Here is an 18,138-nt window from a genome sequence, read left to right as displayed (position 1 = left end):
CCTCAGAGGTAAAACACCGTATCAAATTTACAGTTAACATTCCCTTACTATTCCTCATAGTTTTACCATGTTTTTAAAGATATAACAAGAGATTTGGTTTTACTGTGGTTGTTAAACTACAGTATATGTAAGTGGAATCATATTTGTGGCTGTAAAACATGTTGGCATATTCTTTGACACCCCTTCCACAAATGATGGTGTCTAATTTCCCTCCCCTTAAACATATGCCAACCTTGGTAGCTTGCTTCTAACCAATAGCACACAGTGAAAGTGATGCTGTGTGACTTCCAAGGGTTTATCTGAAAAGACAATATAGCCACCACTTGGCCTCTGTCTTGGGACAGGCACAGGGTGGGGGGTTAAGGGGGGACCACGAGCCAGTCTAGCCACTCTGAAACTGCCATCCTGGAAAGACTACATGGAGAGACCAGAGAGAGAGGGAGATGCCTAAGGAACCCCCAGCTGCTGATGTCTCCCCACTAGCAACTGCAGACATGTGAGTGAGAGAGCCTTCAGATGATTCCAGCCCCAGCCTTCAATCCATCCCAGCTGAAGGTGAATGGAGCAGAAACAAGGCTTCCACACTGTATCCCGTCTGTATTCTGGACCCTCAGGATCCAGGTATCCAAGAGTGATTTATGTTTGAAAATCAATCAGCCTATTTATGACATTAATAGAATAAAAGAACACCACATGATCATTTCAACAGATGCAGAAAAAGCATTTGACTCGTAAAACTTGAGCTCAGAAGTAACACACATTACATCTGCTCTTATTTCATTGGTCAAAACAAGTCACATTGCCAAGCCTAAAACCAATGAGGCAAAGAACCATAACCTACCTCTGGGGAGGGGCACCAACCTTGTTGAACATTATTGCAGTTTACCACAGCATCATATGCTCCAGCGTGGGACAAATATTCAACATCCACTCAAGATTTTTTAAAAGAACACTTGGCAAATTAGGAATAGAAAGAAATGTCCTTAATCTGATAAAGATTATTTACAAAATAAAAGCTTTAAAAAGTCACACTCAGTGAGGAAATATCAAAAACTCTCCCTAGAGTTTTGGAATGGGGCAAGGATACTCTCTTTTCACTTCTATCCCACATTGTCCTGGAGGCCTCAGTCAGTGCAATGAGGCAAGGATAGCTAAACAATCTTGAAAAACAATAAAGCTCTAATATTACAGCAATGCGTCATGGCACAAGAATAGGCCAACAGACTGATGGAACAGAAGAGAGAATCCAGAAACAGACCATTTATAGTCACCTGATTTAGGATGCAGGAAGGGAGCAAGCTGGAGAAGGGAGGAAGTTCTGGTGCAGGACCTGGACTTGGGTAAGGCTAGTGATACAGGCTCCTGCAAACGCTGGGTTGGATCCTGTCTTTATTTACATGTTTGATATTTTATTTATTGCAGATTTTTTGCATTCATTGTGATTTTTAAAATATTGCTTATCTTGATTACTGAGAGGTTTGTTTTGTTTTGGTTTTGGTACCCCCTTAATTTTGCACAGCAGACAAGTGACATGCTCTCCTTGCCAAACACTTATTTTTAAAAATCTTTTCAGTTGGCTGGATCTATTATTGGCAAAGGTGGTCAGCGGATTAAACAAATCCGTCACGAGTCGGGAGCTACGATTAAAACTGATGAGCTTTTAGAAGGATCCGAAGATCGGATCATTACCATTATGGGAACACAGGACCAGATACAGAATGCACAGTATTTGCTGCAGAAAAGGTCAGTTGAAGTTTAGCTTACATGCGTGGTGATGGGTTCAAGGGTTTATATCTTTGTCAAATTTCATTGAATGGTACATATGCAGTTTAAGGTAGGTCAACTATAGCTCAAAACAACTTTTTTTTTTTTTAAGTACACATATAAAGAAATAGACCGTAGGCCTCTTGGATGGGTCACCTCTCACTAAAGATGTGGTCTCTGCGCCCAGTTTGGCACATCCCCAGAACCCTGAGGCCTTCGGCGCGGGGAACTGGGACTCCTGCCACACTCACCTCCTGTCCCTGCGCCTTTTTTGGGTCCGCCTGGGGTGGAGTGGGGGACGCCAAAGCTGCGGCCGGCTCCTATCTTCCTACCCCACACCCCTTCTTGGTCCTCTCCAGCTAGCCGGCTGCGAAGATTGGTGCCCACCCACCCATTTTCCCCGCGGACGAGGACAGGACCGTGATCCGACCCCAGGGGCGCTCGCCCTCTCGCTCACTAATAACCGGTCAGGGTTAGGACCCTCAGACCGGCCGGGATGTGGGGAGAATCTGCAGCCCGCAGCGGTAGCGAAAGAGCCCAGACAAAGCTCGTTTGCAAAAGCGATAGGTGCAGCGTCCACCGCGCCGCGGAGGCGCGTTTGAATTTCTCGCCGAGAATCCGAGGCGGGTCCTGAGTCCCCGCCCTTTGCAGGGCTGGGACTGCGTCACCACCCGAGCGGCCGTCGTCGCTGGGGGGCGTGGGGGAGCAGCCCCAAGAACGAAGGACGCGTCCAATCATCGGGGAGCGTCCCGGCGACACCACGTGGGGTCGTCCTTGGGGAAATGAGGTTTGAGTGATTCCTTAAACTTTTATTCTGGAATATTTCAGACGTACAAAAAGCTATACCATCACCCCTGTACCCGCCACCACCCTAAGAAAATGAAACACCACCCCAGTGGGCGCGTCCCCCCGCCACCCTGCCGTCCTCTCCTTCTTCCCGAATGGGCGAGGCGGAAGGTGGAGTGTCAGTCCTGCCACACGTCCCCGTCGGGTCTGAGAAGTGCCCTGTGGGCGTCTCTGTCCCCGCGGGTAACCCTGGTTTCCTGTCATCGCCAGGACTGGGAGGGTTCGGCGCTTGTGTTTTCCTGTCCGAGTGCACGAAAGCACGACTGCCTTCAGGTCCAAATGTCCTGAAAATGCCTTCTTTGCATCTTTATTTCACACCATGGAAAATCGGAGAGAAGATATAGTACCATTTTGGATACCTTGAATTCGTGAAACAATTTCAACAAAGAGAATACGTGCTTTAAGTAAAAGCATTAAATTTAATTCTCTTGCATTATTTTACCCGATAGATTTAAAACCCTTTAAATCTTCATTAAAAGTCTTAATAAAGAAAGTACTTTTCAATTCTTAAATTACGACTAATTTCTGGCCTAAAGTTAATTTGAATGTCTTGCTTCTTTATCAGCACTGAGACCACACTTCCTAAGTTAGATTTTCCGATTTCTCAACTCAAAACTTTTTAGAGAGAGAAATGGCTTATATTACAAAGATGTAATATTGCTTAAACTTCGTTTATTACTTATTTGTTTTCACATTAATTTTCGTGTTTATTTTATTGGGACTATAAAATTTACCTTTAACTAAGGATTTTATTTCTCAATTGTAATGTTTTTTTTTTCAAGTAGAACCTATTGTAAGATTGAGACGCCTAAACTTTGAGATCCCTAATAAGGCCTGAAATCTTTCAAGATTCTTCATTCCACCTACCAGTTCACTAGCAGTGTAAGAAAACTCAGTCCCTCAGGCCTTAATTACCACAGAGCAAGACACTCCCTCACTTTGATCAAATTGAAACCCTAATCAATTCTACCATTCCAATCTGGAAATATTTAAGGGAGATAGAATTACTCTCATTCTTCCTGAAGTTCAGGATTTATCAACCTTGGCACTATTGACATTTTGGGCTGAAAAATTCTTTGTTGTGGGGGGCTACCCTGTACACTGTGGGATGGTTAGCAGTATTTCTGGCCTCTACCCATTAAGTACCATTAACACACTCCTCCCAACTTGTCACAACCAGAGATATCTCCAGTCATTATGTTGCTCAAGAGGACAAAATTCACCTCCCCCTCCACTCTGTTGAGGTCCAGTGCTCTAGCCAAACGATGAGCAGACTAATTTTAACAATGAGCAGTCCTATTTTAACAATTCATAGATCAGTGCTGTCCAACAGAAATAAAATGAGTTAAATATGTAATTTAAAATTTTAGTAACCACATTAGAAAGGGTAAAAATAAACAGGCAAAATTACTTTTACTAATATATTTTACTCAACTTAATATTTCCAAAATGTCACTTCAACATGTAATCAATATAAAAATAATGCATGTGAAATTTTAATTCTTTTTCCATACTAAGTTTTTGAACCCTCGTGTATATTTTATATTTACATCCCATCTCAATTTGGACTAGCCACATTGCAGGTACTCATTTGCCACACATGGCAAATATGTGCCATTCTGTACCCTGCAGCTATATACAGTGAAATCTGGCAAAAGCCACAAAAGTCAACATGAACAGATTAAACAAACAAACAAATAGCAAGAAACACACACAGCACCCAGATCTTGGTTTCTAATACCATTCTCTAATAAAAGGAACCAGAGCTCCTTGGAGAAATGGGTAAATCTAGGGCTATGGCAGAGAATATACAAGGCAGGCCTGGAGCATCTTGTAGTACCAGAAAGTAAGGATGTGCTCAAAAAACAAAAGGATGGAGGCATGTCAAAGAGTCACAGGAGTCAACTTGACAGTGCTCCCAATGAACAATTTGAGCAACAAAATAAATAACGTAGTATTGGACCATAACACGAAGTACTGAATAAGTATCCATAAGTCCATAATGTAAGCAAACACCTCAATCAAAAATGAATGGGGAAGAAGAGGCAAGTCTCCCATACAGAAGAATTCCAAATAACTTATTGTAGATACTCCCCCCTCAAAGAGGTGGTACTTTGATCCTCACCCTTTAAGTGTTGGCCGCACTTGGTGACATGGAAAGGAGAGGAAAGTAAGTTTACAATGGAGAACCTGGCAAACACTACCTCAGTCAGGTGATTGAGGTTAATGTCAGTGATAGGACATGTTGATGCCATACACCCATGACAAGATGTGATAAGAATGGCACTTTACCCTTGTGGTCTTCTTCTCTAAAACCTACAACTTCAGTCTAAGTAGGAGAAAAACATCAGACAAACCCAAATTGAGGGAAATTCTACAAAATACCTGAACAGTACTCTTCAAAACTGTCCAGGTCATGAAAAATAAAGGCTGAGAAACTGTCACAAACCAGAGGAGGCTAAGGTTCCATGACTACTAAATGTAAGTTGGTGTCCTGGATGGGATCCTGGAATGGGAAAAGGACATTAGAAGAAAAGTAGGATATCCAAATAAAGCATAAAGTTTAGTTAATAACAATGTATTGAAGGCACTGGTTCTTTAGATGTGACAAATGAACCATAGTAATATAGTAAGAAAAGAGGGAACTGAGTGACGGGTATATAGGAACTTTCTGTAATATCTTTGCAACCTGTTTGTAAATCTAAAACTATTCTAAAATAAAAGATTAGCTTAAATTTCAAAAAGATTTTGTTTTATTTTACAGTGCTGGGTAGATTTTCAAATCTTTAGTGAAGTGGTTTCCAGATGGCTAAAGCCAGATTGCAGAGATAGGCAGACGCCCCAGCAAGACCCAATTGAAGGTTAATCTTTCTTAACCTTTTTCTGGCTCATGTTTGGCCCTATCATGGAGCCACTGGCCTCAATCTTCCCCTTTCCCCAATTTAATCATTTGTTTTACAGTACCATTTTTTTCAGTTTAATGAGACACAAACTCTCAATTTTTTATTTAAAACAGAAATGCAGCAGATATATATAAGATAAACCTTTCCTCATTAATATTGAAAAAGAGGAAAGCATCAGTAATCCTCAGGTCTAAACAAAAACTCATGAATATTTACACATTTAAAAAAAAATATTGCTTTAAATATTATTACTAGGGCAATAAAACATTAAGTGATACAACCAGTCAGAATTAGACTTTTTAAGAGTTACTTTCATAGACAGTACAACAACTCCAAAGTCCAGGGGTCTTATAAGACTAATTTATTAGGAACAATATTTACAAAGATTGTTCTGGGGGTTGGTTTGGGGTTTTTTTTTTTTTGCATTTTTATACAGCTTCATTGAGATATACTTTACATATTATAAAATTCACCCATTTGAAGTATACAATGCAACGGTTTTTAGTGTGTTCAGAGTTGTGTAACCATCACCACTATCTAATTTTAGCACATTTCATCACCCCCAAAAAGAAACCCTTATTCATTAGCAGCCACTCCCCAATCTGCCCCTGCCCACCTCCATGTCCTAGGCAACCGCTAATCTACTTTCTGTAGCTATACATTTAAAACATAGCATTTACAAAGACAGCGTTTTGATGCTGAGTTGTATCTGATCTAATGCAGTCAGAAGGAAAGAAGAAAGACTTTCTTCCTTATTGTGCTGAAGTTGGAAGAACCTACTACTTCAAGGCCAGATGCTGGGGTTCTATGAGTAAATACAGATAGGTGAAACACAGGCAGAGAAATTCAAAACTTACAATATAGAGGTGCTATGGTTTGAATGTTTGTCCCCTCCAAAGCTCATGTTGAAACTTAATCCTCATTGTAACAATGTTAAGAGGGTGGAAAATTCAACTGTGGTATTTGAAATGTGGGGCCTTTAAGAGGTCATTATATAATGAAGGCTATTCATGGATTAATGAATTCATGGATTCATGGGTTATGGATTAATGAGTTAGTGGATTATCATGGCAGTAGACAGGTGGCTTTATAAGGAGAAGAGAACACATAAGCACGCTCTTACTCTCTGACCATGTGATACACTTTGCTAACTCGGTACTCTGCAGAGAGTCCCCACCAAGAAGGCCCTCACCAGATGTGTCCTCTTGACCTTGAACTTTGCAGCCTTTCTTTTCTTTATAAATTACCCAATTTCAGATATTCTGTTACAAGCAACAGAAAGCAAACTAAGGGAAATTAGCAGAACAGGATTATTAATAAATGGAATGTTAGCCATATAACATTTTTCCATTAGTTATCCAAATATTTTATTGATCTTATTTAGATTAGTGTTTGGAATGTAAAGCAAATAAGTAATTGCATTAGCATTGTTAAGTATTAATGTTTTTAGTTAGAAGAATAAGCATATAGCTGTATTAGTATTGCCAGGTTGCAATAAAAAAATACCACAGACGGGGTGGCTTAAACAACAGAAATTTATTCCTTACAGTTCTGGAGGCTGGAAAGTCCAAGATCGAGGTGTCAGCAGGGTGAGTTTCTTTCTAAGGCCTCTTCTCTTGGCTTGTAGGTGGCCACCATCCCACTCTGTGCTCACATGACCTGTTGTTTGTACCAGCAAGCTCTCTGGTATCTCTTCTTACAAGGACACCAATCCTATCACATTAGGGACCCATCCTATGACCTCATTTAATTTTAATTAATTCCTGAGCATCCCCGTCTCCACACTGTGGGTTAGGGCTTTAACATATGAATTTGGGGGAAGGGGGGACTAGAAACATTCTGTCCACATGGCCCACCAAATTATGAAAGTAAAGGGTAAAAAATTACAGTTCAAGAATGACTTAAAACTTAAGTAGATAAGTTATGCAGCAATAAGTAGAGCTAAAATGAGAAGCTGCAATATAAACTCTTTAATTTTTAAGCACTGTATCTTTCCTTGTTCTGTTCACCTTAAGGGTAATACATACCTTTAGAAACAAATTTTCGTCTTCAATACTATCTCCCACTGAAAGCCAGAGAAAACAGCTCTGTGTTTGTTTTTCTCTTGGCCTATATTTTCTCTGTAAAGTGACATTTAATATTTACTTTCACAATTAAGGGTTGGTCTGGGCCATTCTGAGAACAAACATTGGAGATTACTATTTTAAAGGATCAAATCTAGTGCTCTTTGTTCTGCCAAATTCATTGAGATCCACTCTATCAGTGACCGAATTATCTTGGGAATCTCTCAAGTCCTGAATCCATATAGCAAAGGGAAGTGTCAAGAATTCAGGAAACAAGTTCTGCTTCTGGTATAGCCAAGTATGCTCCAAAGAGACCACCCTTCTGCAGATAACAACTAAAAACTCTGGACGAGTTGTAAAAAACAAAAAACTGCATGAAGTCACACGCACACAAAAAAAGTCCAGACTTGGAAGAAACAAAGGCCAACAGATGAGTTTCTTGTTTTTAAGGCTTTTACCCAGAGTGCAGGACACGGGTCTGTGTTGTGCAGGGCAGCTAAAGCTCCTATAGAAAGCCACTGTCTTTCTGGCTAGAAGAGTCAGGGGACAGAATTTGAGGTGAAAATAGCCACTGGAAAGAGTTGGGGGAGGAAGCCCTGAAAGGAGAGAACTAGAGAGGGAGAGATCCAAATTCTGTGTGTCATCTCTACCCAAATCTCTAGCTGACCTGTGAACCAAAAAGAAAAGTTTCTGCCAATAGCAAACAGACTTTCACCCACAGACATTTACATAGCAATTGCTTCATCCCATCTGTCTAGAGTTCTCTCTAACAGTCACCATACCACAGAATGAATATATAGCCATTGTTTTGCCCTGGAAGCCAGACAGACCAGAATATTGAGTAATATACCTGACACAACTGTCTTTGGATGGATCCCAAACACGATGTTCCTCTCTAGGCCTGAGAATTGCTGGACACTGTCTAATACAATATGATTACCCAACATGTCACATGCATCATTGAGCTCCACGACAGTTTTCTTCTCATTGCTCTCAAGAACTTATACTTAATGCTCCACTTCTTTCATAGTGCTGACAAACACAGCAGCATCCTTGGGAGAATAGCCTCTTTCAAAGAAAAGCTTGCAGATTTCTGCCATGTAAGTCACTAGTTGTCCCCAAGTCAAGTATCTCTTAATTTATAAGGTTCCCTGAATACCCCTAGGCCATTCAGCTCCAAAAAGTATCTCCAGAGACTCAGAGGGGATGTTAAGTGGAGGATTCATTCTAATTACCTGCATTACTTCCTGTACATAGTTGGCTACTGGATCTGCATTGCAGACCACTCTGGTGAGCTCTTCTTTTACACATTGGCCTAAGAGAGGGCAGAGTCCACTGCAACCCAAGTGGCTGGTCTGAAAGTAGTCCAGAAAGATCCAGAGGTATCCTGGGCAATCTTTTTCTCTCTCAGTGATGGACTTTGCCTTCCCATACCAGTCTCCATCTTCAGTGCAGAAATTCTGAGCTTCATCAATGATGATGTGCCGAATACTTTCAAAGTCATTTTTCCTTTTCATGAAGGTTTTCTAGGTCACTGCTTGGCAGATCTTTTTATTACTGTAAAAATTAAAATAATACACTCAGGTTTTCTCTAATTAAACAAACGGAAAAATTATTTTATCATGCTCCCCTGAACACAGTACTGTTGTCACATATCATTTTGTCACCTAATACTCAAGGAACAAGGTGAAAATTAAAACCAGATTAAGTTACATTTACGTAAATAAGATCCAACTGCTTACCTGATAAAGGTCCTCAGAGGCTGTTCTTCACAAATGTAGAGAATTTTATTTGCCTCACAGTGAATCATGTTCCTTATTTTCTCCATGGTCTTCATGGCCATGATTGTCTTCCTTGAGCCAGGTAAGCCATGGACAAACAATTCTCTGAGCAGATTTGCTTTTCTTTCTTGTTTTCTTTCTTTCTCTCTCTCTTTCTTTCTTTCTTTCTTTTTTAGCAACTGGCCAGTATGGGGATCCGAACCCATGACCTTGGTGTTGTAAGGCTGTGCTCTAACCAACTGAGCAACCAGCCAGCCTCTTATGAGCAGATTTAAAACCTCACACCTGAGCTGGTCACTCAAGAAAGATTGAAACCAAGCAAGACAATTACGAGGGACTGCAGCAAGGCTTCCATTTGTTGGGTGTTTGCAAGGTTATAGGACCCTGGGTAACCTATCATAGAGCCTGAACCCTTCAAGGACTCTGCATTGCTCTCAGAACTCAGACAGAGGACCTTGGTCCTGACATGCACTTTTCCAGTGTAGCCACCTGTGTTTTCCAGCTTCTGCTTCAAAGTAAAGGCAGCATGGGTGCAGTAGTCCTGCCCCGCTGCATCCTGCTCCCTGAGAATGCTATATAGCATGGGAGGGCTATTCTGTACTATCAGTAGGGCATCACAGATGATTGCCTGCTTCTCTCACAAGTTCAGGTCCACAGCCCAGCTTTTAGACAGAATCAGAATCCCCTGGGAGAAAGGACGCATTTGTTTATTTATTAACTCCTTCAGTCCTTCATGCTGTGAGGACAGCTCCATCTAGAGGGATTCAGGAGTATATTGCAAATGCCCTGGCTGCACTAAACATGGAAAGAGTGATCAATTTGGGGGGAAATATTTATTATGATGATTAATTACAATAATCATAACTGATTGATTATAATAATGATTATTAATTACGTACATTTTACATTTTCGTAAATATTATTATATTAGAATTATAAAAGAAAAGAAGCCTTGAACAATCTAGCATACCTCATCTAAGTCCACGTCTTTTTATGTTTATGATCTTGGGAAATTCCTTAACCTCTCTGTCATACGAGTACCATGCACTAATCAATTGTGCCATTGTAGCTCTTAATTTCTTAATCTTTCTAAGACCATGCTCCCTCATCTGATAAACAAAACTAACAATAGCACATCTCCTATGGGGAGGAATAAATGAAAATAGCATAAAGTATTTAGCTCATTATAGCTGCTTGAGAAATATTAGGTCTGTTGCCCTTCCTATTTGCAAAGTGTCTAAATCTCAAAATGTTCCTGAACAGTCCCTGTTGATAGGGGTAGATGGAACACTCCCAGGAAGAAGGTGCTCAAAACTTATTTTAGTTATCATGTGTTCTAAAGGGGAAAAAGAGAGATATAACAAATGAATGCGGAACCTCAATTAGATAAGGGGAAAAAATGAAATCTTAATTGGGGCAGTCATTGTCTAGCAACTTCATGATCCTTGATAGATATTTACACACGTATAGGACTTTTACGTATCAAATTCTAGTGCCAGATAAGCTATTGACTTATTACATAGACTTAAGCAAGTGGTTTTCCCTCTCTAGAAGTCTAGAAAGAAGGTAATAATGCACTCCCAGGCAAAACCTATCATGGGAGCAAGTGATGAGAGTAGAGAACAGGCATTGTCCTTGGTCCTGAATTTTTGTTTTTGCTCAGCTACAGGTTTCTCCTAAACCTGAAACCTGAAAAAAAATTCATGATTCACCTTTATTTTATTTAATGTGTTTTGTTTTACATCATGATGTAGATGTATGCTTTGCTTTCATGTTCATAACCTCCACACCTCTGGAAAATCCGGCAGGGGTGGACGGTATATTTGCTCCTTGGTGCAGTGTATGATTCCAGTTTGACTAGATAAAGGTTTCTAATCTGGATTAGCATCATAATCATGAGGATAGATGGATTAAAAATGCACATTTTATGAGGCACTATACCAAGATATTCTAATTTATTAAGGCTGAAGTTGGGACCCAGGTATCTGTACTTTAAAAAATAACCAGAAATACTGATGATCAGTCACATTTGGCAACTACAAGACCAAATAGTTTTTAAGGGCAATTATGTTCCTGGATTCTATAGATGGTGCTGCCTTAGCCAGTGGGGTCAGTGACAATTAATTTGTAAACCACCTATCACCAATAGGCTTGTGATATAATCACCTTGTGCACATGGGTCTGCAAAGCAAACTTTCCAGATTTTCAAAACCAAACATTACAGTTTATCTCCCTTTACTGTAACATAGAAATTGGCTGGTGTCACCTAAGCAAGCCATAGTTACTACCTGAAAGAAGAGTTGCTGGAGATCCTTTTTATGTTCCAGGCCTTTCTTGGGGTACACTAGTCTGGTGATGGGAGGCCCACTAGACAGGCAAATTTTTAAAAATTTAAAAGGATGCAGGTTTTTTTCTTGGCAAAAAAAAGTTTTTTCTGTGTTCTCTCTTTTCCCACGGTTATTTGATATCTCGAACCTTGGTTATGGAGTAAGATGACATTATTTCTACAGCCAACCTGAAGCTGCAGACTCACCACAAGACATGTACTATTCAGACCAGAAAGATGGGTTAGCAGGACACAGAGATAACAGCAAGGCTGGGAACAGAAACCAGGTGGAGCCTTCAAAAGACCTTGCACCTGGCTTCTTGCATAGCGCCCCTACAGCTCATGTCCCCCTCCCTCCTGCTTTCATTTCCCATGTTCCATTTCCTGTACCCCCTCTTTAAAAATGCCTCAGTAAATCTGAGTCTTGGAGATGGCTTTAGTCTGCCCATTCTCCTTCAGGTTTACCAGAGAGATGGGCCAGCCTAACATCTCTCGGCAGGTCACCAGTGTTCCTGAATAAAAGCTGACTTCCATTTTCACCGACGTTTGACTTTTGAGTGGTTTGCTTTTGAAAGAGGCCAGGAAGCCAGACCTGGGTTTGGTAACAAGATATTGGGGAGCCTCAGCCAGGAGCTGAGTGTCCTCTGGTATCAAAAAGGCCTGAAATCAGCAAAGGAAATAGTGTATTAAAGCAGAACAGAGATGTTCAGCCTGGCCAGAGCTTAAGAGTAGCAGGGAATTGGGAGGTAAGGAAAGAAATGGTGAAAGAGGAGGCTAGAGAGTTAGAAAAGGGCCACTGTTGACAACAGTGGAAAGCCAAAGAAGGGCTTTAAGGAAGGGAGCAACATGAACAGTAGACATTTTTAAAGACACAGTACTGAGGAAGAAGGGGTCCGTGGTTGCTAAGGGTTAGGGGAAAGGGGAGGGTATGACTAAAAAGGGGTAACCCCCCATTTTTTTTTTGAGATGATAAAACAGTTCTGTGTCCTGATTTGGGTGGTAATTATAAAAATCTACTCATGAGTTAAAGCTCATAAAACTGTACACCAAAAAGTTAATTTTACTGTATTGTAATTTTTTGAGGGGTGGGGTCCCCAATTTTAATTCCGGGTGAAGAACCAAGTAGAGAGCAGCAGACCAGTAGGGAGGGTTTTGCAGTGATCCAACTGAAAGATAATGGTGTCCTGGGCCATTATGATTTCCAAAAACTATGATCGACGGGTGACTGGATAAGGAAAATGTGGTACACCTACAGCATGGAATACTACTCTGCCATAAAAAAGAATGAAATTCTGCCATTCACAGCAACATGGCTGAGCTTGGAGAAAATCAGGTTGAGTGAAATAAGCCAGACACAGAGAGAAAAATACTGCATGTCCTCACTCATATGTGGAGGCTAAGAGAAAGAAGGAAGGAAAGAAAGACCACAGTGGTGTGTCGGACTTGCAGAGGGAGAGAGCTTACCTACAGTTGCGGAGAGGGGGAGAGAGGTCAGGGATTAACTGGGTGGGGGAAACGGAATAATTGCAATTTGTGGTAATGACATGCTGATAGTACTGATGTGGCCATCACATCTTGGGCACAACAGGTGACAGTCAGCACTGTACCCCATGAATATGCACAACCAATAACATTTTTTAAAGAAATAAAAATAAAATAAAATATACTTGAAAACAAAAACAAAAACAAACTTGTGTCTGGGAATGCATGTGCAAATCAATAAAACTCAGCAGTACCGTGGTGAGGAAGGGACTCTTAAGACTCTCAGAATTGTGCTATAACCTGCACAGTCATTTTTCTCTTTTGCTTGATTATATATTCAAGCACACCCTGAAAACATTTTGTTTTTTGATTCATTAGTATAGGAAACATTCAATGAGTGCTCATTGTGAGCACACTAAGTGCTGTAAGAGACACAAAGAATCTCCCTGCGGGACATTGATGGTTGAGGTCACACCAAATTACCATGGCATGACTTAAACATATGTGGAGAAAAATCTATAGCCCTAAATGCCTATATTGGTAAGAGAGAAAGATAAAAGTAGAGTGATTTGTGTCAAAATTTTTAAAATTTAGAAAAAGAACTTGATCACAAAGGAACACACAATAAAGGGAATCATAAATGTAATGGCAGAAGGAAATTGGAAAATTGAAAAGCAATTATTTGATTAATTAACAAAATTAAGACTGTTGTTTTTGTTTGCTTTTTGTTTTTCTTTCATCTTTATTATCTAAAAAGAGCTCTGAACAAATAAAACGGTGATTGATGGAGGTGTGAAAAGGATACAGAGCACTGAGCAGTAAATTATTTAGAAGGCCAGGTAATTCACAGTCTTACCCATATGTCTGCCATGTTCCTTGTAATAAAATTTATGTTTATAACTATGTTCTTCTATATTTTATAAGCATTAAAATGTTCTTGCCAGATTACTTGTACAATGTGCCATTTGTGACATATGAGCTTCAAATCATCTTAATGTTTGTTCATATGGACATTTTCTTTCAAGTACTGCATGTTAATTAGTTTTCTTGGATAAATATTTTCATATTGGCAACTCCCTTCTATATCTAAAAGTCTGGATCATCTTGTTTGAAATGGATAGCTTGAGAGCACCTAACCTTTTCTTCTCCCTTTAAAACCTAAAGGAAAAACAATAAATAGGAAGCTCTGGTAGATTTCTTCTAAAATAATGACTAAGAGAGATCCTATGCCATCAAAATATATATGAAGAAATTTGGAAACATAAATGAATAGTTTGTTTGTTTGGCAGCTGGCTGGTACGGGGATCTGAACCCTTGACTTTGGTGTTACAACACCAAGCTCTAAGCAACTGAGGTAATCAGCCAGCCCTAATGATCAGTTTCTAAAAATAGGCAGAAAAGCAACACTAGTTTTAATTTTAAAATTGCAAACTCAGATAAATTAATAACAGAAAGAAACATCAGTAAAGTAATCGAAGAAAATTGTATAAAGTACCTGGTTATATTGGGTTTCCTGGAGAACTTTTTAAAACTTCAAAATCAAATACTTATTACATTATTAAATATACATTGACACATAAAAAATATGGCATGCTACAAAATTCGGTCTTATCCTTGTTTAATATATTTTATAAATAGTATCAATAACCCTTTCATACATACTCCCTTATCTCTCTTAATAATATTACATTTTAAAATACAAATTGTGAGCATCAAATGAACAAAATTTTGAATTCTGCTTTTATCACTTCACACTTCTACAAACCTTTGAGGTTGTTATGTTTACAACCATATGTTTCAAAAGCTACCTTACATTTCATCAAGGCAATATATATTAATGAATCAAGCATTTCTCAATTGTTAAACATTGAGATTGCCCCCAATTCTGAATAATCATAAATATTTTACTCAACATTTATTGGACATCTATTATTTGTCCTAGCACTGTGCTAAATCCAGAAGAGACAGTGGTGAACAAAACAAAGATGGTCCCTGCTCACAAGGAGGTCAGAATTTAGAGAAGGAGGTAGACAGTAAACAAATGACTATTATGGACAAAACTTTAGAATGTTGGGGGAACTTACAATGGAACCACTGTTTCTGCCTGACAGTTGGAAGGGGTATGGGTTCAGATAAGGTTTTCCAGAAAAAGTAATATTTGAGTTAATATCTGAAGAAAGTAAATGAGGTGAAGAGTTAATTAGGTGAAGAAGGGTGGAAAGAACTTTCCAGAGAGAAGTAGAAAGAGGTAGGTCAAGTTCAGAAGACTGACAGCACAAAGATGGAGGGACAGAGAGGCAGGGGAGGAGGCTGGAAGGTTGGTCAAGTGTCAGATTGTGCATTGTCTGGTAGGCCATTTAAGGATTTGGGCTTTATGCTAAGAGTAATGAGAAGCCATTGGAAGATGTTCAGCAGGAAGACACCGCATCAGATGTCCGTTTTTTACCAAGTTTTTTGTGGCTGAAGCATGGAGAGTGGATTGGAGGAGGCTAGAGCAGTTATGGAAAAGACCTTTTGGGATGCTATTTCAGTAGTCCAGATGAGAAAAGATGGTGATGCGGACTAGGGTGGTAACAGTGGAGATGAAAAAAAGTAGACATAGTTGAGAGGCATTTAGAAGTAAGCTGAGGGCCCTAGTGATTGACTGAAACTCATATCTAATATTTGACTTGCTCCTCTTCCTCCCCAACCCAGTGGATAAGAACCAAAATGGACCTACTCACTGGTGGGAGCTGTTTGTGAGAGAAACAAGAAGCTAAACCAAACAATGAAAGAGAGAAATAAGATCCAAGGGTGGGAGAGAACCAAGATATGCCAAAGCTTGTGTAACCAGAAGCAAAATCTCTACCAAGATCTGGGATCAAGATTTTTGATATATGAAGACCAGGTCAATCAAGTCCAGTTAAAAACTTGAAGGTGGGTGGTGGGGCCCCTGGAGTGACTTGGGGTGCGGCCTGGGGAGGGGAAGAATGGTATAGGGAAGTAGGGCCCTGAGCCCACAAGGCTCTGGCAAACACAAGCCACAAAGAAACATCACACTGGGCCAGGCTGTTGTTTTTCTCATGCAGAGTGGCAAATATTTCTCAACCATCCACCTGCTAAATTATTCATAATTACATGTTCATTTTTGCCTCATCTCCAGAAGGATTTCAGAATGCAACTAAAGTTGAGCAAGTTCACTTCCCCAGAGCTTTCACAAGTATCTGCTTTCATTAATGTTGGTAAACAAAAAAGATAAATGTATTTTTGACACAATTGCAAAAAAAAAAAACCTCAAAAATCCAGCTATTCAGCCACAAAAAAGAATGAAATCCTGTCATCACTGGCAACATGGATGGACTTGGAGGACATTATGCTAAGTGAAGGAAGCCAGGAACAGAAAGAAATAAATATGACCTCACGCATATATGGAATCTATTTTTTTTTTAAGTTGATATTATAGAGGCAGAAAGTAAAACAGTGGTTACCAGAGGCTGGGGAGGGGTGGAGGAGGGAAGAGAAAATAGGGAGAGGTTGGCCAACAGTACAAAATTATAATTCAATAGGAGGAATAAGTTGTGGTGATCTATAGGGTGACTGTGGTTAACAACTAACTTTTGTATACTGCATAATAGCTAGAGGAAAGGCTTTTGAATGCTTTTGCCACAAAGAAACGATAAGTGCATGAAGTGATTGACACATTAACTACCCTGTCCAGATCATTATACAATGTATATATGTTATCAAAACATCAGATTTTTATCCCATAAATATGTTCAATTACAGCGTGTCCATTAAAATTAATTAATTTTTAAAAATCCAACCAGATCATAGCTTCCCAGTCCATATGTCTTAAATCTCTCCTGAAAACAAAACAGTGTATACATTATGAAAAACAAGAAAACCTTTTTCATAGAGATAAACCAATTGGGGAACTGATATAAACTCTTCACAGGCATCCCTTCCTACCAAGACTCTAACTCCTCTTTTTTCCCATCTGAAGGTTTGTTCCCCAGAACTCTGACAAACTTCCTCACCGCTCTCTGTCTTAGACCTCAGCCAGGTTGCTCTACGTTCAAATCCTGAATCCTGCATCCCTTGCTCAGCTGGAAGGTGAGTTCCATCTATGGACAGCTCTCCTCTCTATTTCACTGATTTTTTTAAAAAGTGTGGATCTAATGTGTCTACTTCAGCATATATGGAAGGGTCCATAGCCACAGGGTGGATTTTCATTTTAGAGTTCGGGGGTCTCTTTTTGAGACCATCCTTTCTGTTAAAATGGGCATGGCTTGGGTCTCTCCAGACAATCTGTATTTATCTTGGGAATTAAAAAATTCCACAGGGTTGGGGTGCTGAAAAGAAGAGAAAGTTCTGGGAACCCTGATCTATTCAGGAGTCTGCAGCTTAACTGAGGGTAATGGTAACCCTCAGAAGGAAGAAATGGCTCTCAAATCTGAGCCCTCTGCAGAAAAGCAAGCCTAGGAAGAATGCCAAGTTTTGACTTCTCTGAAAATGAAACTAGCATGTTCCTGTCTTTTTAAAGTTTCGATTTATCAGAAAACTAAATTAGAATGCCCCCGCCCCTTTATGCCTGCCTTTCTGGCCTCAAGAGAAAAAAAAAATGCTGACTCTTTCCTGATTATCAAAAGGAATTCAACACTTTAATAAGTGGGTGAAAGACTAGTTAGTCTGGTTTGAGACTAAAGAAACTGTTTATCAGAAGGAACACTTTAAACACCTTCGAGAACAATGCTACAAAATTTTTTTGGATACACACCAAACTGTTATTAAGGATTACTCTCTGGGAAGTGGAATTTGGGAGGAAGAAGACAGAGAGAGAGGGAGGAACTGCTACTTTGTACAATAAGCCTGAGTTACTCAAGAAATATCTTTATCAATAAGGAAAAGGAAAAAGAAAAACGAAACAGTGCTAGAGCCAGATAGGGAATTAAGCAGTGCGTCTCATTGACATTCTCACTTAATTTTTCTAGTAG

General features: G+C 39.8%; 1 protein-coding gene across 1 annotated transcript in view; it reads right to left on the bottom strand.

The window, feature by feature from the left end:
• SLFN12 (schlafen family member 12) overlaps nt 1-18,138 on the bottom strand; it is a 34,563-nt gene that overhangs the window by 16,185 nt on the left and 240 nt on the right. The window contains 4 exon segments of the mRNA XM_063109806.1: nt 9,319-9,512; nt 9,606-9,667; nt 9,670-10,147; nt 11,646-11,724. Of these exon segments, the coding sequence (XP_062965876.1) occupies nt 9,319-9,512; nt 9,606-9,667; nt 9,670-10,147; nt 11,646-11,724 (813 nt within the window).

The sequence above is a fragment of the Cynocephalus volans genome, chromosome 10 (assembly GCF_027409185.1).
Source record: "Cynocephalus volans isolate mCynVol1 chromosome 10, mCynVol1.pri, whole genome shotgun sequence".
Taxonomy (NCBI): domain Eukaryota; kingdom Metazoa; phylum Chordata; class Mammalia; order Dermoptera; family Cynocephalidae; genus Cynocephalus; species Cynocephalus volans.
This window is presented reverse-complemented; position numbering and strand designations above follow the sequence as displayed.